Consider the following 20,982-nt stretch of genomic DNA (forward strand, 5'->3'; position numbering starts at 1 on the left):
AAAACATGAAAAAATAGAAAGTAAAAACCCGAGGAAGTTTTTGATTAGCCAGAAACGTAGAATAGCCTCATTTTCTACTTGCCATCGACTCTGATTTTCTATTTGATCAGGGAAAAATTCGAAAATATAGGAACTTGTCACTACACTTTCTACTCCAAACACTGAACTGTTTCCTGAGTGGGAAATACGAGAAACAAACCGATATTGCAGTAAACTTCAATAAAAGTGTCAAAGTCAAATAGTTCTGCAACTATAATTAAAATGGAAGACGTGTGAATTTTTGGAAATATCGTCCGATTTTTCATGTAAATTTGTTCTTAATTGCTTTAAAATAATGGGCGACAGTGGTGCTACCAAATCGGGCGCGTCTCAAACTGAAGCTACGATGAAGGGATGGCTTTTCAAGTGGACTAATTACCTCAAGGGCTATCAGAGACGGTGGTTTGTTCTCCAAAATGGCCATTTGTCTTATTACAGGTTTGTTGTTATTTAACTCTATATTTAAACGTTAAACTTTGTGCTGCATTACACGTTGAATTTACAAATTAAAAAAAGTTGGAGCACAGTATGCACAGTTGATGGTAATGGTAATGGTAGTTGTCTTAATTGTTCAGTGTTTTGAAACTTTACAATATCTTAATTAAGAATTGCATATCAAAAGTTTATAGTTTAATGTCCCTGGTAGTAGATTTCATAGCCATAAGATAACCATAACAATATTTACGTACTTGCAATTACATTACTGGGAAACTGAGAACATATTCTGGACTATACCTTTTTCATTGTCAATTTAATTTAATTTAGGAGTCACTTAATTTGGATTATTCCTGGGATTGTTCCTAATTAAGGTAGGTAGGTATAGGACGTTATGGCAAGATTAGAGCTGGATTTATACTTTTGCTGATAAATATATATCATTACAATATAAGTTGTTACAAAAGTCTAAACTGGTAAATTGCAATATGCCTTTGCAGGTTTGTTGCTTACTCAACTCAAATAAAAAGCATTATGTTATGTTCTTCAAATAGATTAAATAATTATTCTATATTATGCTATTCCATGTTGTAAGAAAACTTATTTGAATAGATTTATGTCTCGCAAGAAATAGTTTAGAAAATTTTAGAGCTGAAATATGTACAATGAATATAAAGTAAGTAATAAAATTAAAAAATGGAAATCTGTAAGTAAATCTGCTTTATAATTATTCCACTGATTACAATTTATTATAACAGATAGGTAGAAAATAAAATTGAGCATAATTAGCTCCAAAGTAAAGCAAATAATTGAATAAATTAAGCAAAAAATCAGATTTGGTTTCGAAATGTGAGGGAATACCAACATATGGAATAAATGGATAAAACATTTACCCGTTTTTGCCGCAGGTGCGTAATTGCTCTAAAGAAGGGGCAATTGGCCTTCTCCTCTGTCCTTTTCCTGTAATCTGCAGATAAGAATGAATCAGTTCTTTTTGGAAAAATAGTAAGCTTCACTAAAATTGAGTTCACTAGTTGTTCATGCATTTCACTAGTCTGAAGATTGCCTGGAGCCTGATAGCTATGAATGGCACTGGAATTGCATGTATTTTTCTTTTTTAGGTTAATTTGGTTACAGTTGATATAAAAGTTTTTGAAATATCAAAACAAAATTTAAAGCCAAAACAATTTCTCATTTATGATTCTTGTAATATAACAATTTTGCAAAATTTACCTTGAGATTTCCAATGTGTAAATAAATAGCTTGATTTTCCTAAGGATTTTTCTTATGAGGTTTATGTTAAATTATAATTTGTTATTGAACATTAGGTATAAGTGATTGGGAGTAGTAGAGTTTGAACTATAAAAAACAGTAATTTACTCCTTATTAATTATATAGTAGCAGCATGTTATATCAAGAAATTTGATTGTTTTTACCAAATATCAGATAAGTAATTAGGAGTCTTGTACCACCCTTCGATTAAAACGGTAATTTGTGCACTTTGAACATCCCTATAGTCCATGATTTTTTTGTTAATCACCAACTTGTATGATTATGAGTTTAAAATTGAAGAAGTTTCCAAGAGGAAAATATTTATGCTTCTACTGAAAAATAATTTCTTTTTTTATCTTGTAATGATTGAAATTTGACTCCAAGCCCCAGATATTCTTAATTCATTTCAAACATATGAAAACTGTTTTCAAAGTTGTGTTCATTATGTTTCCAATTGTTAACATCAGTTTAAAAGCATTAATGACATTAATTTTCCTTAAAAAAAAACAAAATTTAGTATTTTGCATTCATGAAAAACAGATGCAGTAGTAGCACAACCTATATATTACCAAAGAACGATTTTTGTATCCCCTTCATCTAGCATGTATCTGTCATTCAAAGGATGAATGAAGGAGTGTATGGGCAGCAAAATTATCAAAACTCAAACACTTATTACACATTTAAACAAATATACGTTACTTATTTTAAATTACATTCTCTACCTCACAACTGCCACTTATTTTCAAAAATTCAAATATCGCTCCTAAAAGAATATTATTTTGGTGTATTGTGCAGGGCCGAAAATCACCATGGAATCGCCCCTACGTTGTCCATCAGGCGTCGAAGAAAACTCAAAGGGGGGTAAGTAAAGAGAACACTACTATTGCTCGTTGAAACTGTCGAAGCAGACATGGTGTCAGGCCCTGCACAATTATAGTTTTAGTGGGTAGTGTGCTGTTTGGAGTGATTTCACATGTCTTTAATTAAAATTAAATTTTAAAAAAGTTCTGTAAAATGAATTTAATAATATAATATTCATTTTGTGACAGGAGTGGGTGTTTCTTAAATTAGAACATTTCCATTGCACGAGTAGTTGAAACTAATGGATTATTAACGATTTTAAAATTTGTATTTCTGTTCCTACTAAACCTCTAACTGAGCACTAAGAAAGGCATCTTTTTATTTCAGACTATGTCGAAAAAGGTAAGTAGAATGTTTACTTCCAAAATTCTCATTGTATTTGCATGTGCATTTTGTTTGGGCCAATTATATTAGTTTCGCAGTTGCCAACCTCATATTTTTTATATGATTCATCAATATTGTTGGCTTCCATAGTACAGTTTAATAAATATTTGGCGATTATTTTTGGCATTCATATATGTAATAGTAAATTATCTATTAATACAAGCTCAGTTAAGAACCGGGCAACATATTTTACATAGAATTCAGTGCACCTAAAGGAGACATTAAAATGGAAAAAAATGAATGTATTTGTAGGTACTCATTAACTTACGTTATTGAAACCGCCAAGGCATGTATTTCCACTCAATTATTAGGTTAATTTTAGATAATTGCTATGTAGACACAGTCTATTTTAATTTATAGGACACTTTTGTTTTATTCCAAGTAGTGTGTTAATAAGGTTTTTTCTATCATATATTTATGTGCGTATTTTGATAACACCGGCCATTTAAATAAGAATTTACTTGTAGCTGAAAAACATTTTTTAAATTCAACGTAAATTCGAATATATTTAAGATTACATTTCTATGAGTAGGCATGACCAAGATACTTGCCATTTACATTATGATGGTGTTCAGTCAGAATATGATGGAAATGCATGACAAATTAAACAAGTTCGGTTATTTCGCTGCAGAGTCAATTTCCCAACGCTCTTATAAGAATTTTAAAATATTCTGAAAAGGCATTCAAACTGACTTTTATTTCAATGTACCCCAATTTTTGTACCTTTAATAGAAGCATTATTGCTGGCTTTGAGCTGTAATCCAGTTTATTTAACAGATGGAATAGTCTGACACTAAAATTAACCGATTTGTTGATTCCATTTGATAACTGAAAGTTATTATGTTTAATCACCCTATAATTTAGAGATAAACCTGTTTTATAGCTTGTGGACAAACAAATCTAAGAGCTAAATGAAGGAATCATTCAATCAAAATCTAAAATTCCCGATTAGTAATATAGTCTTCGCGATTTTAAGTAGCAGTAACACTTATTAATTTCTACATTATGGGATTTGTTTTCTAAAGAAAAGTATTTAACGCTTAGTTAGAAATTCCACAATAAGCCTGTAGAAACAATACTTAGAATGCATTCAAGTTTTCGTAGCAGTTTTTACCACAAATGAACAGTCAGTTTTTTTTAGAAATATTTACTGGTATAAATAAAGACAATATGGCCACTAGTACTTTTTAAAACATTTTGCCTCTCGTTATTAACTCATATTTTGGTCTCCGCTGCTTGAGACTGACAAATCATTTTTCCCACTAACCCATCCGTACCTTTGCATTTTTCATTTTATTTGCAGAAATCAGGCAGAAATGGCGCACACTTGTAGAGGAAGTATATCACTCCATGGAGCCCTAATCTACTCGGTAGATCCATGTACTTTCGTCATATCCAATGGAGGCACCCAAACCTTCCATATTAAAGCTTCATCTGAAGTGGAACGACAATCCTGGGTTACAGCCTTGGAATTGGCCAAAGCAAAAGCCATGTGAGCCACGTTAAAAAGTGTTAAAAATTGAGTTAAAAAATCTTTTATTGCTCCGATAGACGAAATATGGAGTCTGAAGAAGATGAAGTCGAAGCTGAGGAATCCGGAATTTCTGACGAACCGGATGTAATGCGTAAATTAGAAAGCGCCTTAAACGAATTGCAAATTTGTGGTGAATTATTGGGAAAGCATTGGAAAAACCTGGCCAAACCTCTGAGCGAAATCGAATCAACTCCCGATCCTGATGTTTTAAACAGCAAAGTCAAAGAAATTTGTGAAAGAGCGACGCTGTTTAGAATTTCAAGCAATGCAATGATGAATGTAAGGGCTTTGTTTTTGTTAGGAACCTAAGTTAAGTGTCTGGCTTTTAAGTCGTGTAACGAATATCTGAAGACTGCCCAAACTCACGGTCATAAGTTGGTGAAAATGCTGCAACACGAACGGGAGCAAAGGCAGAGACTTCAAGAAATGGTTGAAACTCTAGCAGAACAGCATTCTAAACTAGAAAGGGCCGCTAATGCGCACGCGCACAGAGCCGGTAAGTTTTTATTTAGAAGCTGATTTGTCGTCTAGCAGAAGTTTAAGTCCATTGGAATACCTTGACCTTTAAACGATTTATTTTTTCTCAGGGATTTAGTCTCCGGTTAAGAAGATATTTAATCATATTAATCAAAATGTCGATCATAAGTTCACAGGTTAAATTTTTATCCCAACCCACCAACTCAGTTCTCATCTGAATGTAATTAATTTATAAAAAGCATATCGAATCTTAAGTATTTGTTGCCGTTGCTGTTACTGGAAAGCAACTTGACATTGATTGATACACCAATTTACTTTTCTGGTGAAATATTAGGTGTACAACTTTGCTTCCGCCGTTTTTTTTCCGAATTTCGCGATTTTATTGTAAAAAACTAATTATACCTTTAGGATCCAAAGTATTGTCCATCGCTGGCCACTACTTTCTCCCATCTTTCGGGCAGCATACGAATCCCGTGTTGAAAAAATTGGACATCTTTTGAAGCGATCCACGATTCTATCCAATTTCTTACTTCTTCATAAGACCGGAAGTGTTGGTCAGCTAGCCCATGTGCCATGGATCGAAACAAGTGATAATCAGAAGGAGCTAGGTCAGGAGAATATGGCGGGTGGGGTAGGACTTTCCATTTCAATGTTTCCAAGTATTTCTTGACCACTTGCGCAACATGGGGTCGAGCATTATCGTGCTGCAAAATCACTTTATCATGTCTCTCGTTGTATTGCAGCCGTTTCTTTTTCAATGCTCGGCTCAAACGCATTAATTGGGTTCGATAAAGAGCACCTGTGATTGTTTCAGTTGGTTGTAACAGCTCATAATATATTACGCCGAGTTGATCCCACCAAATACAGAGCATGATTTTGGAACCATGAATAGACGGTTTGGCCGTCGACGTGGAAGCATGGCCGGGATATCCCCAAGTCTTTTTGCGTTTGGGATTATCGTAATGAACCCATTTCTCGTCCCCAGTCACAATACGATGCAGAAATCCCTTCCGTCTTTGCCTTGCAAGCAACTGTTCACAAGCGAACAGACGCCTGTCAATATCTCTTGGTTTCAACTCGTACGGCACCCAATATCCTTGCTTCTGAATCATTCCCATGTCTTTGAGGCGTTTTGAGATTGTTTGTTGAGTCACTCCCAATGATTGTGCCAATTCTTGTTGACTTTGACACGAGTCTTCGTCAAGTAATGCTTCCAAGTTCGCATCTTGGAAAACCTTCTTTCTTCCACCGCTATGTTGGTCTTCGACGTGAAAATCACCGTTCTTGAAGCGCTGAAACCACTCACGACATGTCCTTTCACTAATAGTGGCTTCCCCATAAGTATCTGAGAGCATTCGATGAGCCTCAGCAGCAGATTTCTTCATATTGAAGCAGAAAAGTAAAACCTCCCGCAAATGACGAGAATTTGGCTCGTACACTGACATTTTCAATTGCGAATAACTTTATGATGAAGACACAAATAGACTAATATTTTTATGAGGTTATGTTAACAGGTGCCCAAGGCTCCTGCATGCCCACATGGGGTTATTTATTTCGATCATTACTTACCGCTACATACATCTATTCAAAAACGGCGGAAGCAAAGTTGTACACCTAATATTTAATACTAATTGACGGTCATGATAGGATTGGGGTAATTTATTGTATTAAATGGTCCGCTTATCTTGGCTGAATACAGGTACAGAGCTTTAACATTTATCGTGCATATGACTGTGAGGTGCAGAATTATGTGGCATTGGAAGTCATTGTTCGTCTTCTGTAGGTATTAATTCTTCACTTCATTGAAGTAACAATGCAGAAACTAATTCCATAAGTCTTGATTTTAAATTTTGCGAAAATAATCAGGCCTGTTCAGGTTACGAGACCTTTAATTTTTAATCTTATTAAAGATTCCTGTTGAGCCCAACAGCGAATTATTTCCTTTTTTGTAAAAAAATTGAAGAAGTTTCGTGCCACAGCCTAAGGTCCAAGGGGTAAAAAATATTAATCATGATTGATCATTAATTATATTTGTTTTTATATTGGAGGTTATTGACAACTCAGCATTTTTTGTCTTATCAGTAAACAATTTCAAGTTTAGCCAGTTGGATCTTAAAGGACCTTTTTTCCAATATTTTAGGATAAAATTACCGCTTGGCCGGTCCACTCGACATTTCACTGTGATTTTCTTCTGTTATTGCATTCCGAAGACAAGTCCAGTGTTCTATTCGTGTGATCAAAAACACTGTTATCAAATCAGGCCGTTACCACACACATTCCTTATTACTTTTGCATAATCCCTGGTATTGCTAAACTTGAAGGCCAACCAGTTAATCGATCGCTGCTCACAGCTTCCATGTTTAATTACCAAACAACGTTTGGGTTATTACTTTTAGTTTTAACACTTATGAGCATGTTAAAAATACACTTTGAGAATTGACCTAAAAATTGAAAATTTCATTCATCTCCTGCGGCCTCGAGCCGTTGCAGTCGAGCCAATGGATGGCGTGACGTTGGTTTGTTCCGTATGATTTTATTGGTCTATTAATATAAAATTACTTTAACTTTGTGATAAATGCTGATAACACGGTCTATCACGCTCGGAGTGTATTGTGAATTGAAACTGAATTCTTATCGTTCAGTTTGGTTGGTAAAGCGTTCGTTATTAATTGTTAGGAAATAATTGTGAAATTTGGGGACACGCAATACACGTGACGGCCGTGACCGAATAGTAAAAGCGAATTTTCCGAGGATCAGCTGGTTAACGTCAAGGCTGTGGTGTTTTCCTTTTAAGTTCAGTATGCTAGGCAAATCTTGACTTGGATATTTTATGAAGTTTTCCTAAATCCGTTCAGGATTTAGTGTTGTTCAGTGATTTTTTAAAGATTTAGTTTGGGACCTGCGATGAGAAGTCATCGGCATCAGCCTTTATCAAGGACCGCTAAGTTTAATAATAAAAGTAAGCTCATTGTTCGCCCTGTATATTTTAACCTGTTTTTGAAATATGCCAAAGCGACTTTGAATCGTTCTTGTCAAACCACTTCATATCTTCATGCATTCTAAATTTCAGTTATTCATATTCCTTCCTTACTGTAAATTCTAATATCTTCAGTAAGTGCTAGTGAAGCAGAAGAAGAAGACGAAAATGAATTTTTTGACGCGGTTGCTGATGGAGGCCAAAATTCTGATGCAAACGACCATTTTACCCTCGATATAAGAACTAAAACTGGAGTCAGAAGGAACAGCTCAGATAGCTCAAGTGAAGCAGAGGAAACTCAGGAGACAAAACAAGTAGGTTTCAGTTTATCAAATACTTATTCGTCGAATTTCAGTTGCAAAGATTTTTTTCAATTATTTCAACTTAGAACTTAAAACTTACTTTTAGCGGGCAAGTTACTATTTACTTTGAATTCATGAATTATGTTCCACAATGTTTTGTATACAATTGCGTCACGTGTTTACAAAATTATCTTTGCCTTTGGCCTTAACTTTCTTATGAATCTGGTCAAGTGGAAAATGTTTTATTTAATTTGATTTGTGGATTGTGGAAAAAATTTAGTAGCTATTCAGTGGTCTAAATGCGTTAAATAAATAGATTTTTTATTTCTCAAGCATTAGCAATCGCGATGAAATCTGTTTGAAACAATACAGGGTGTTTCAGAATCTAGCAAACAGAGAGATTAAAGTTTTTTACTCAGAATTGAGTATGTATGTATGTATCTTATTCCTCTTCATCATTTTCTACTGTCTTACAAATCAGGTTGTTCAAGCCAAGCACTTTCTCTTATGTATGAAGTTAAAATTATTGATTAAGAACGAAAGTATATCCTTTGATTAGATGAATGAAATCGAAATTCAAAGGAGATTTCGTGGGTTTATTTAGCAAGTATTTGACCTCTAACTTGTTTATTTCGATTTTCAGGTAGTAGTCGTCACAGGGGGTAAACACCCAATTCTTCATCACCAGATGGCCATAATACAAGTCAATAAAGCGGATACAGCTGTAGCTACTTCTAACGAGATCAATAAAAGTACGTGGGTATTATTAAATTTGTTAGTTAAAGATTTATTTACATGTACATCGATTAAAGTAATTTCGTGGTATTCCGTAAAAGTCTCTTTTACTGAAAAGTCACTAGCTTAATATTAATTTATTTAACACTCTCTTTACCTATAACCAAACTATTTTACACACGCTATGCTTCGTAATTCTTACACTTTTAAAACATGTGATATAACCTTCATTTCAGCTGGAAGGCGTAAACGTAGAACAAAAATCGCCGACAAACCCAACTATCCTCTTAACTTGTGGTCCATAATGAAAAACTGCATAGGCAAAGATTTATCTAAGATACCAATGCCGGTTAACTTCAATGAACCCTTGAGTATGTTACAACGTTTGACTGAAGATTACGAATACGCCGATATTTTAGACAGAGCGGCAAAGTGAGTTTATCCTGGCAGTCGATTTGTTTCGTGAGTGCAGTAAATTACCTTCTTACAGGTGTACTGATGCTTGCGAACAACTAGCATACGTAGCTGCGTTTACAATTTCTTCATACGCAACTACTTCAAATAGGACGGGTAAACCTTTCAACCCTTTGTTAGGAGAAACCTATGAGTGTGATCGTACTGATGATTTAGGTGATTTTTAAAGAAAATTTCATTATCTCAAGGATTTTAATTGTTGTTTTTGATTTTAGGATGGAGATGTTTTAGCGAACAAGTCTCGCATCATCCGCCGATTGTAGCACAATACTGTGAGAGTGAAGAGTGGCATTGCTGGCAAGAATTCACTATGACTTCTAAGTTTAGGGGAAAGTATTTACAAGTATGTTAAAAGGATATATTTAATGCATAGTTTTAATGTTTCACGTTTGCAGATAATACCACTAGGAAGTGCCCAAGTAGATTTTTTAAAGAGCGGAAATAAATATTCTTGGAGGAAAGTAACCACTACTGTGCATAATATTATTGTAGGGAAGTTATGGGTAGATCAACATGGTAAGTGGAATATGAATAGTCACTCTGACGGTCAGAAATTCCTTACCAATCGATGGCCATAATGAATAAACTATCTAAAATCATCGATTTAGAGATAAAAATATTAGAAATCCAAATACAAATTCAAAATAAAGAATAATGTTACTTGGTATCTTGAAGTAATCAGTAACAGCAGTTCTTAGAGCACCATTTTTTCTTTGTTTTGAAATAGAAACGATTTCAATCATTATTTTTTTAGGTGATATGGAGATAACTGGTAAAGGCTCCGCCACGGGCATTAACTGTCAATTAAAATATATTCCCTATTCGTATTTCACTAGGGATTCGCAAAGAAGAGTGAAAGGTGTTGTTATGGATAAGGGAAATGTTAAATGGGTTATTAATGGAACTTGGGATGATCAGGTAATTTAAAGCTAGTTTTAATATATTAGTTAAATATATTTATCAAGTCCCATTAATAGAAAAATATTTTCAAATGTGCGTATTTACCAAAAAAAACATATTCAATTTTGCAATTACGTGTTTGACACTTGAAGCAATATTCGCTAACAATAGTATGTCTCCAAGTTATTTTTGTACAACTTTAATAGAAAAAAACTTTCCCTCTTTTTGGAAACAAAGCAGAACTTTTGCTGCTTACTCATCACACACAAGACTTATTTTTTCAGTAACCAATTTTTCAGTTTGTAAACGTGCAATTTTCCAATTTTGAAACAATTACAGACATTTTATGCACTTTACTATGGCTACACACACCTTGACGATTTATCTTATGACTAATCTCGAATAATGATGAAATTGTCTAATCCAATTTCGTTATTCTGTGAGTATAAGTTGACTTAACTTTTTGGCTAGGTGGAAATAGCTCCTGTGATAGGTAACACTGGTACCGCATCAAACCCCGTCTATCAAACCGGCAACCCGGTACTGGCTTGGAAACGCAGGCCGGCACCCGAGGACTCCGAGAAATTTTATAATTTCACCACATTAGCAGCTCAGTTGAATGAACTTGAAGAAGGTGTAGCTCCTACTGATTCCAGGTTAAGACCTGATCAAAGGTGAGCTTTTGGGAAACTTGCAAAATACTTATTTTACTTAGTTTATAAAATTTGTGAATTCTCTATATTCACTTCTGTCTATTTATATTATCAGATTAATGGAGGAAGGGAAATGGGAAGAAGCCAATAAAGAGAAACTACGGATAGAAGAAAAACAGAGAGCAGTAAGGCGGAAACGAGAAGGTGAAGCTGAAAAGGCAGCCGCTCAAGGTATCTTTAACTCATTTCCATTAACAGTGAATGCAAGTTATATTATTGTTCTTGTATTGAAATTAATTTTCATATTGTGAAATTATTTAATGGTATTTAATATTGTTAAGGCATTAAAATACCAAAACATTTTACACTTTAAATATTGCTGAGAATATGCGGCTGCATAACCGAGATAGGATCATACATCGATAAACCTTATTTATTCACGCTGTTTAATTCCATAATTGTAGAATTGATTTTACCATAGTGGCTTATGTTTATAGTATTTTATATCTAATAATATTTTACATAAATGAAATGAATTTTGATTTCCCAGGTCGACCGTATACTCAATACATACCGCTGTGGTTCGAACAGAAGACGCAGGATGCCAGCGACGTGATAACTCACATCTACAAAGGCACTTACTGGGATTGTAAAGAAGCGCAAAATTGGTCTGAGTGCCCTGATATATTCTAAATTTCAAAGTTTTATATACAACTATACATAGTGTAAAATATTTCTAGAAAAAAAAGACACTTGTGCGTGTAAGTTATATAATATTCTATCATATTATGCGGTAAAACGAATCGTTGTGGGAAGTTCGGTTTAAGGTGTCTTGCGATTTAACGTGATTTTATTTGGATTATGGTAGGAAAGTAATAATTGGCTTTAAATAATATTATTTATGTATAGATCTACTAAAACAAATCGATTAAAAAAATCTATTGGCTACAGTGAATACATCATATATTGCGTTTTAATATTTTAAAACGCGTACTGCATCAGGAGAAATAAAGTTCCAAGGAGTAACATGACAAAAATGTACAAATCATGCTTTCGGCTTGCTAAAGGGTTAGGGTTTAAAAGTAACACAACTTTTAAAACTTAAGTAATAAAAATATATAAAAATGACTGCCTTTTATTTGATTCTGCTACAAGATGGTTCAACAGTCTCAGCATCTTGAAGTCATCACCTCCATTTTATCATACATTAACTTCACTTATATAGAGTGCTGTGTCCCGTCTAAAAAAAAAGGTTATTAGGCCATTAAATGTAATATCTACTTTTTTCATTAGTTTCGGGCCAACAGTAATGAAAAGTTTGCTTGTAATTAAAAATTAGATGATTTTTCTGAAATACCTACGCTGGCCTTAGACATTATCAAAAGCAAAGCAATTACTCGGCTTGTCATGAAACGTAAGCTGTTACAAGGTTCTTAAAATTCACTTAACTTAATTAAAACTAAACTACTTTATGAGATTTAATGCCCAATGATAACAAGCAGATGATACAAGAAAATTCTTCCAATTGCTATCAGGCATGAACGAATTTCAATTTAAAAAAAACTCACAGTAAAAAAGTTATGGACCATTTATTCTATCCATCCTTGTGCATAATAATAATAATCTTTATTTAAAAAAGAGAATCTGATATGAAAAATCTTAGAAAATTTCTGTGAATATTGGAATTTGAAGCAGGTCTGCATCTGTTGGTATTGGTATAATAAGTAATCCACAGATGATCCAACTTTTTCCCGTAGACGATCTATTTTATAAAAATAAAATTTCATCAATATATAATTTGAAATATACACATAGACATTTCTGACTCCAATTACTAAAATAAAATTTTGACCTAAATTAGGCCGACGAATTAACGTTGAAGTTTATAAGAAGGCCTTTTAAACAACTAAAACTAGTTGCCAATAACAATTTTGAAATCTGCCAAAAAACATTTTTGGAAGGTACTTGTAAAAAATAATATTATTTTCGCTTTTCTCAGCGAGTAATGCAAAGATTTTAATATCCCACAAAATTCCCGGTTCAAATTTGCCGCTACAAAAGATTTTTCGCCGAAAGGACACGAAGCAGCTGTTCGTTCTTTATCGTGCTTCAGTGAGGCGGGCGCGGCCATATTGGGAATTCGTGAGACAGGGCCCGATTTGTGAGTGCAGTGCCGTGAAAATTAATCGAAAATCATCGGAAAATGTCTGAAAGGGAAGACAACGTTTACAAGGCTAAATTAGCCGAACAAGCAGAACGTTACGATGGTAAGTGTATTGTCTTAATATCATTTTTCTGGGCGATTAATCTCTTAAAAGCGGCTTTCCCGTGTCGGCCTTCCAAGGCCCCGATATCAGTTTATTGACATTCCTGACAGGACATTACAGTTAATTCAGTTTTAATATAAATTTTGCCTATTTCAACGCCCGTTTGGTCTCCCATTACTCGTATGGGGATGGTTTTATTTGCATTATTTCATTCCCAGGGCTTTTCGTCAGTTCCAAGCAAATGTCATTTGGTTTATCGATCTTTTGTTTCGTAAAACTGATACGGAAATTTCACCGTTTTGGAAGTCTAAGAACTCGTTATTTCCCCATCAAAAGCTTAACCTGAGCCTCATAGCTAGAATTGCTTAAACCTAACATTCATATGAAATTAGTTTCAGCTTCATGAAGTCTACTACTCAACCCCAAGGTTTGACATTCAATCTGCGGCATTCAGCAATGCCGCTAGGCTTCAAATAATCGATCAAAAACCAAAATCGCAGTATCTTTTTGAAAGTACCGAAATATTTTAAACGCCTACTTCAGGAAATAGTGCAAATTCAGTTTAACTGTAAAAAAATTTGCATTGCCCAGTCATCCGCTGTGTGTGATGGTCAAACTTCCGAGCAAGGTGGAGGCGTTTCAAATTTTTATTACTCATTTGATTTCCATAAAAAGGTGTCCCTTATATAATTCTAAATAATTATGGACTACATCCTGTGCTTTTCCTTCCATCTTTGGTGGATAGCTTTCCCTTGTTTTTCAAAAATCTGCCTACCCATCTGGAATATCATATTTAACTAGATACTTGCTTCACACATAATATTAATATTCATACTAGACTTATAAAGCAAGGGATGCATTTATCATCAATGTTTTCTTATGAGCAAATTATTAATGAAAACAGATTTAAAATAGCTTTTTAACTGCTTTCCCTTATTTTTGTAAACTATCGTTATGGAATATTCTACAAAAGTTTCAATTTATTCTTCTGGGATTACTAGAAAAGGACTTCCGACTTTGGTCATTCATTGGCTTAAGATTGTTAATGCATTTGGACCTAATCTTCTTGAAAGGCTTCAGTTATCAAATCGAACACCTTTTAACTCAATACAACACATTTAACTTTGTGACTATTATCAAAGACATACTTTCATGTATGAAATTCTACATTTTTAATATAGTTTCGGCGTTCTTTAATTCCCCTTTTTAAGGGTCTGTAGATTTCACCAACATAAAATCATATCAAAAAAATTCTCGCATTCACAAGAAATTTTATATGTGCTATTTTTTATGTTTTCATTTTCGTTTTATGGTTTCTTTTATAAATTTTGAATGTAGTGTGTTTTCTGTCCTAAAAACTGTTCTAACATTGAAATTACGCCCTAATAATAATCATTTGATTTGGGCCAATGTTTTTGTTATGTACGATATAAACAGGTTTATAATAAGTTTATTTTGACTCATTATAGGCTGTTCAAAATTCTGAAAACATCTGTCTGTAAAATTACTAAAATAATTGTTTCATATAACATATTAACATGTTTTATGCATATCTTTTCAATATTTAAATTTTATTTGTTACATGCATATTGATTTTATTCCATTTTCTAGAGAATCAGTGTGAGTTAATTTAGGATAAACAACCAAGCACCTTAAAATTAATCAATAATTTTCATTGCTCGTAAACTTGAAAAAAGTTGATTCCCTTTAACAGGTAGAAGAAAGGAAAACTTTATTATGTTGCAGAAAGGAATTAACTATTTATTCCACAAATTCTATTTAAACTTAATACATGTTGTCTCCCAAAATGCAGATCTTTGAAAAACTGTCATATGTGTAACACCAAAATACCTCTTTGTCAATGTCAAACTGTGTTTTAGGATAAAAACACTTCGTCCTAAAAGTGTCACATATTTCTTGGGGAAGAATTAAAGAAATCATAATTAATAATTTTTTTGCAAAAAATCTGATACATCACTGGATTATGAGCCCTCTGAAATGGATATACACCAAATTTTTATATACCTCTTTTCAGGTAAAACAAGTAAATTTGAAAAATTCAATTTCTCACAGCATCTGATTGGGAGGGTGAATTTTGGTTCTTTTTGCTATTGTTAGCTTTTCTACAAGTTTCTAATGTAATGTAATTTTTTTAATTTGAATCTACACCCCCTCAAATAATATACTGCTGGCAATAAGTATTTGTGATTGCTATTTTTATAACATTGAAATTAACAATAAAGTTCTTTGCCTCCTCTAATAACAAATAACGCCATTGCGGAATGTAACAACTCTAATGAAAATGAAACAATTAAAAAATCCTTTGGTACTATATATGACCTTTCGTCTATGGGGAATAATTTTCATCATATTTTGTGATGGGTATTAAATTAGCTTTTGATTTCCGAGATAATTGTGACGCCAATTTCTCCCCAATCCTTTTTGAAATTGCCACGCAAACAAAAATGGCCCAAGGGAAATTCAATTTTCGCTGTACCTATCCTGCCAATTTTTTAATTCGATTTTACATGCCCCAAAATCAACAACTTCCCGCAGGCAGTCACGGAAAATCCCCATGGTAGGAAAATCGCATTTCCAGATGTTCGTGAGGAAAAGCGGTCGGGCCGATCGATAAATGCCGAGACGAATTCAGGTTTCCGTCACCCTTTTATGTTACAGATTTATTCTCGAAAAGGTGGTCGATGCGATGTTATGCCCTCATTAGGCAAAAAGGAGGCTAAAACGTTATAAAGGGTGCTCATTTAAAAAATCTAGAGGAAACGTTCATAAATCAATTATGACTTGGATAAATTCATCAGCTATTATCAATTTGTCAATTGGTAAAAATGTTTCATAATGCTCCCCGAATTTCATATTACCGGAAGAATTATTTTTTGGGCAATATAGGGTCTTATTTAGGTGCCCGCTATTGGTATCTTCGAAGCGATGAGAGTTCAAAATCAGTTAAATGGGAAAACTTGCCATTTTTTGGAACTTTTATTACATCATAAACAGTATTGCCAAATCCTTTTTAGTTTTCGAGATTTTACGAAAAATATAAACCTAAATAAGACATCCTGCATAAGTATGTTCCCTGACCTCAAATGGAGACCACAACTTCGAAGCATGGGGTTGGCTCTCTTATCAAGAATCTTCTGCTAGATAAGTAGAACTTTGACCTAGTTAGTTATTTTTACTTCGGTGGCCCAACAACGCGTCCTTTGTCTACTTACTTTTATTTCACTGTAACATGGGAAATAACTTTTTATTCAGAAATGGTGGAAGCCATGAAAAAGGTCGCCAAACTGGATTTGGAGCTGACCGTGGAGGAACGCAATCTCTTGTCTGTGGCATACAAAAATGTTATTGGCGCTCGGCGCGCCTCTTGGAGAATAATCTCGTCGATTGAACAGAAGGAAGAAGCGAAAGGAGCTGACGACAAGCTGGAAATGATTAGGCAATACAGGCAACAGGTAAATAATAAATAAAACAATATGTTTCTTAAAATTAGTAATAGAGCGATGTGGAATTATTGGTCTCAAGGTTGATTGCTGCTATCAGAGTTTAATGCCAATTTGTAACTTGTAGGACAATGTAGCATTCTTTATCAATTTAAATTTGCAGGTTGAGAAAGAATTGAGGGACATTTGTTCAGATATACTCAGCGTCTTAGATAAGCATTTAATACCTGCAGCCTCAACAGGAGAGGGTAAAGTCTTCTATTATAAAATGAAGGTAAGTCTTCTATGACGAATATTAGACTTATTTATTCAAAACCAAACATGATGTTTTTGAGGTAATTTGCGACTGAAGCCTATGCACTGTCGACAATTTTAACTGATACGAATGAATACTGTTAAACTGCAAGCACTTTTAAATAAGTTTTATAACTTAGGAAAGCTAATTTCCGTAGGGCGATTACCACAGGTATCTAGCAGAATTTGCGACTGGCACAGACAGGAAAGATGCCGCAGAACATTCTTTAGTAGCTTATAAGAGTGCCAGTGATATTGCTACCACAGAACTACCTCCCACACATCCCATCAGGTAAGACTTTTTTTGTTTTGGTTTAGAAATAGCCCTAATCTTGATTAGGAGAGTATTAGTTTCTTAATTCTTATTGAAATTATAGGTTGGGTTTGGCCCTCAACTTCAGTGTATTCTACTACGAGATCCTGAACAGTCCCGATCGCGCTTGTCGATTGGCGAAGGCCGCATTCGATGACGCGATCGCAGAGCTTGACACCCTTAGTGAGGAGAGCTATAAGGATAGTACACTGATCATGCAACTGCTCCGGGACAACCTTACGCTGTGGACGAGCGATATGCAAGGAGATGGCGAAGGTGTGTTTTCATTTACGTGCAAGCCCTGCATAATTTCAACAAGAACGTCAGCAACGATAAGAGTATTATCCAATGTACCAGACCAGATCTAGATTTTACTATTTAGGACAAAATTAAGAGATTATTACAGTGAATTTAAGAAAAAATGGTCTCACTGTTTGAGATATGGTTAAATTTGATCATTTTCTTATAAATTTGATTTTATCATAGAGACCAAGTTCGCCTTCGCTTCCCATTTATTTACAGGGAAACGTTACACTCGCATCTTCTAGGATAAGGCGAGAATTCTTCAATAAGTGAATGTAATAAAGGCCTTAAACTGGACTTATACGAGGACTAGGTTTATCAGAACCGAACTTAAGCCATGATTCAATAACTCGGCCTAAGTAAACAAATGCAGTGGTTGTAAACAACCGTCAAGGTTTCTAGTTCGTTGTGTAGATACTATACAAAAAAAAAAAAAACCTTTTTTTTGTATTTAATTTTATTTTGTTGCAAAAAGTATCATAAATAGTGTTATTGAGGACACTGTATTTTTTCTTAGATCATTAATGCAGCCTCAAATAATCCGCTGGAAGAAGAGAACCCAGCATTTTCCTCTCTTAAGTAATGTAATCATAATTTTTTATTCAGCACACTGTATATCAACGATATGACCCAATACTCCTAGAAAATAATTGAACAATTTGTTTGCAGGTGAAGCGGAACCTAAAGAACAGTTGCAAGATGTCGAGGACCAGGATGTGTCATAATCTTAAGGCGCCTGCGTGAGCACCACCAAAAATCGAACTGTCGAGTGCTGTGTTGTAGTAGTGCGGGGCGCGGGCAACGTTTTAGTTAACATAACCAGCATTGATTATGGATTACCGAATCTTTGGTGGCGCAGGCAGCGATTTTCGGGCATTTTCCTGATCTAGTCGACTTCAAAAACTGCGTTTTTTTTACTTCTCGTGACATACTACAACACTATTTTCCTTTTACCTTCGCATTATTTCAGCAGAAAGCTTCTACCAGTTCATTCTTCCATTTTCCATTTCTGATTACTGCACTCGGAAATTGTTGCCGAGCCCGCGCCCAATCATGCATGAGGGCTCTACGCGCTCGGGTACATAATGTATTATTATTAATATTATAATTAGACGTAACTCTGTTTTTAGTCTCTTAATAAAAGGCAGGCCTACGGCCAGACGCTTTGAAGGTGGGAATTTCATCTGGTGCTTAGATTGTCATCAAAAATATGTTTTATATTGTAGTGTTTTTATAGTAACTTAACAGTTGTCAATGCAGGTTTTACATTGCCAACTGAAATCGGCCAATTTTGTTTTTAAAGGCGAATGGTACTACTTCAAAAATTTTGAAGATCGCTCTAAAAAAACATTCGTAATAATCAAAAACAATTGGATGTGTTCCTTGAAACGTCAAGCCGTAGGTTCAATCCACAAGTCTTACTTATCGTAATGTATGCGCTCTTGAATGATTGGGTTCTCTTCGAATGATGTTTAAATGTTGAATTGTGAAAGAAAGATCTGAAATGAATCTTTTTAGAAGAAAACCTGTCGCTTAGAATTATTTAATTTTTTGTCTAATTTATGTTTTTAGCTTTTTGATCTTGAATAAGTAATATCATTGGTCGCAAAGCGGAAGCGGTATGAATTCGAGGCACGGAAAATTTTGTAGGCAAGGCGATTTCCAAAATTTAGCGGGAGACCTTCAATCCATGCATTGATACACCTGATAAATTTACAACTTTTGAGTGGAAATTCCGATATTATCTTCCCAAATTAATGTTTCGGTACATAAAAAAATGCGTGCATCAATGCAACATTCCCGCTCGTTAAAGTTACTTGACCAAAATCGATAATAAATCTCACGAAAAGTGGAAATCTTAGACAATTTTTTACAAAAAGGTAACATTCGTATTTACTACTCTACCAGTTGCGCGTAACTTAAACGTAGTCTTTGCATTTTTCCATTAATAATAATCATAGAGATACCACGCATGATACGTTTAAGAACTATTGTATCTAACGAGAGTGTAAGTCTTAGTTGATAAAATTGTTTGTATATTTTATACGTTGGCCCCGTATCGGTTGTGTTTTACGTTTGTATTTTGCGTCAGTATTCGTTTGGCAAGGTCGAACTAGGAGCCGCGTGCATTTGTCCGTACACAAAATGGCATTCCGTTTTAGCATTTCATATTTTGTCCTTAATGTCAGTTGTACTTAAAAGTTAAAGTTATTGTTCATATTCTGATGATATTGTCAAAAAAGACGCGAACTAAATTATAATCGCGAAACATTCTATCGGAAACAAATCTGTTAATGTCCGTATGATCGCCTTATGACAGTGTCAAAGTTGTTTTTTTAGCTTCGTTCCAACAGGGTAGAACAGCCAATTCCGAATCGTCAGAAATATGTTCAAGGTGTCGATCGCTTTCCGATCTCTACAATGTGCATATTTTTGACGATCCAGAATTGTTTAAGCTCTCTGTTGTAACAAACCTTGTATTTGCCATTACTTCCAATAAAAAATTTACATGTGCTCTATACGTTTGATGCGGACTGTTCATTTTTCCTATTACGCAATAACTCCTCGCACGCAAGTAAGAGTTGTTGGAGTGGTGGACGTATAGCGGGAATCTGAAGACTGACAAATTTGTCAAGCCTTGGTAAAGGATGAATGTTGAGTTTTAAGTGAGAATAGTATGCAATCCTATCGCTTCAACCACCCCTACTTGAACGTGAGGCGTTATTCCCAAAGAGAATTTAAAAAAAAGTGTGTTTCGCTCTTTGGAAAACAACAGACTTTGTGAAAATGGGTTATTCTTGGGTACTTAAATTGAAGTTTTTATTGCTTTTGGTAAATTATGTTATCAGGTTAAACAGCTGTTGGACTTCCTTTTTTTTATTTTCGCATTATTTTGATGTGCGTATGGATGTATCAGCCGTGTAGATTGATATAAAGAAATTGATGTATTATTATAAAAATTATTTAAATATTTTGAATTTTATTAGCCCTTACTACAGATTTTAAATTAACAAATTCGTAACTATAACTGCAAAGAAAAACTGATTGTCAAATTACGTATCCACATGCCTGTAACTATACAGAATGTTCCCAAAATGACTCGGACAGAATACTACTAATTCGCAAGGTGGAAATATGCCTAATGAGCTTAATTTGAATGAAAAGAAAAATTATTCTTGTTCGGTTTTGTAACGCCTTGTAGCACTTTCAGCGAATTAGATTAATTAGTCTATAGTGACAAGTACTATAAAAGCCCTATCTGTCGAGTGTGTCAAAAATCATTTAAACTGAACTTTTCGAT

At 34.3% G+C, this 20,982-nt stretch overlaps 2 protein-coding genes across 5 annotated transcripts; both read left to right on the forward strand.

Annotated features, from left to right (window-relative positions):
* The first annotated feature begins 221 nt into the window (after positions 1-221).
* On the forward strand, positions 222-12,171 carry Osbp (oxysterol binding protein). Of its 4 annotated transcripts, XM_066395678.1 has the most exons (16): positions 222-477; positions 2,542-2,607; positions 2,935-2,949; positions 4,295-4,483; positions 4,543-4,804; positions 4,856-5,021; positions 8,115-8,293; positions 8,925-9,033; positions 9,253-9,448; positions 9,507-9,646; positions 9,706-9,833; positions 9,886-10,006; positions 10,245-10,408; positions 10,862-11,064; positions 11,159-11,274; positions 11,594-12,171. In XM_066395678.1, exons 1-16 carry the CDS (start codon positions 335-337, stop codon positions 11,734-11,736), a joined length of 2,340 nt encoding a protein of 779 aa, XP_066251775.1. In that variant the 5' UTR covers positions 222-334; the 3' UTR covers positions 11,737-12,171. The 4 variants fall into 4 exon arrangements, with proteins under 4 accessions (XP_066251775.1, XP_066251776.1, XP_066251777.1 ...); XM_066395679.1 differs by lacking the exon at positions 2,935-2,949; XM_066395680.1 differs by lacking the exon at positions 2,542-2,607.
* A 976-nt stretch (positions 12,172-13,147) lies between these two features.
* On the forward strand, positions 13,148-20,650 carry 14-3-3epsilon (tyrosine 3-monooxygenase/tryptophan 5-monooxygenase activation protein epsilon). The gene is made up of 6 exons (XM_066395714.1): positions 13,148-13,310; positions 16,584-16,783; positions 16,935-17,045; positions 17,224-17,357; positions 17,443-17,654; positions 18,351-20,650. The coding sequence occupies exons 1-6, from the start codon at positions 13,247-13,249 to the stop codon at positions 18,404-18,406; spliced, it is 777 nt and encodes a 258-aa protein (XP_066251811.1). The 5' UTR covers positions 13,148-13,246; the 3' UTR covers positions 18,407-20,650.
* Positions 20,651-20,982: the final 332 nt, after the last annotated feature.

The sequence above is a fragment of the Euwallacea similis genome, chromosome 12 (genome assembly GCF_039881205.1).
Source record: "Euwallacea similis isolate ESF13 chromosome 12, ESF131.1, whole genome shotgun sequence".
Lineage (NCBI taxonomy): Eukaryota > Metazoa > Arthropoda > Insecta > Coleoptera > Curculionidae > Euwallacea > Euwallacea similis.

Excerpts from the sequence above, each read along its gene's own strand:
- Osbp (XM_066395678.1), top strand. The coding sequence starts at position 335 with ATGGGCGACAGTGGTGCTACCAAATCGGGCGCGTCTCAAACTGAAGCT. Across the intron at positions 9,449-9,506 it reads ATTTTAGACAGAGCGGCAAA|GTGTACTGATGCTTGCGAAC; the intron begins GTGAGTTTATCC and ends ACCTTCTTACAG. Across the intron at positions 11,065-11,158 it reads AGGTTAAGACCTGATCAAAG|ATTAATGGAGGAAGGGAAAT; the intron begins GTGAGCTTTTGG and ends TTATATTATCAG.
- 14-3-3epsilon (XM_066395714.1), top strand. The coding sequence starts at position 13,247 with ATGTCTGAAAGGGAAGACAACGTTTACAAGGCTAAATTAGCCGAACAA. Across the intron at positions 13,311-16,583 it reads ACAAGCAGAACGTTACGATG|AAATGGTGGAAGCCATGAAA; the intron begins GTAAGTGTATTG and ends CTTTTTATTCAG. Across the intron at positions 17,358-17,442 it reads CCTCCCACACATCCCATCAG|GTTGGGTTTGGCCCTCAACT; the intron begins GTAAGACTTTTT and ends TTGAAATTATAG.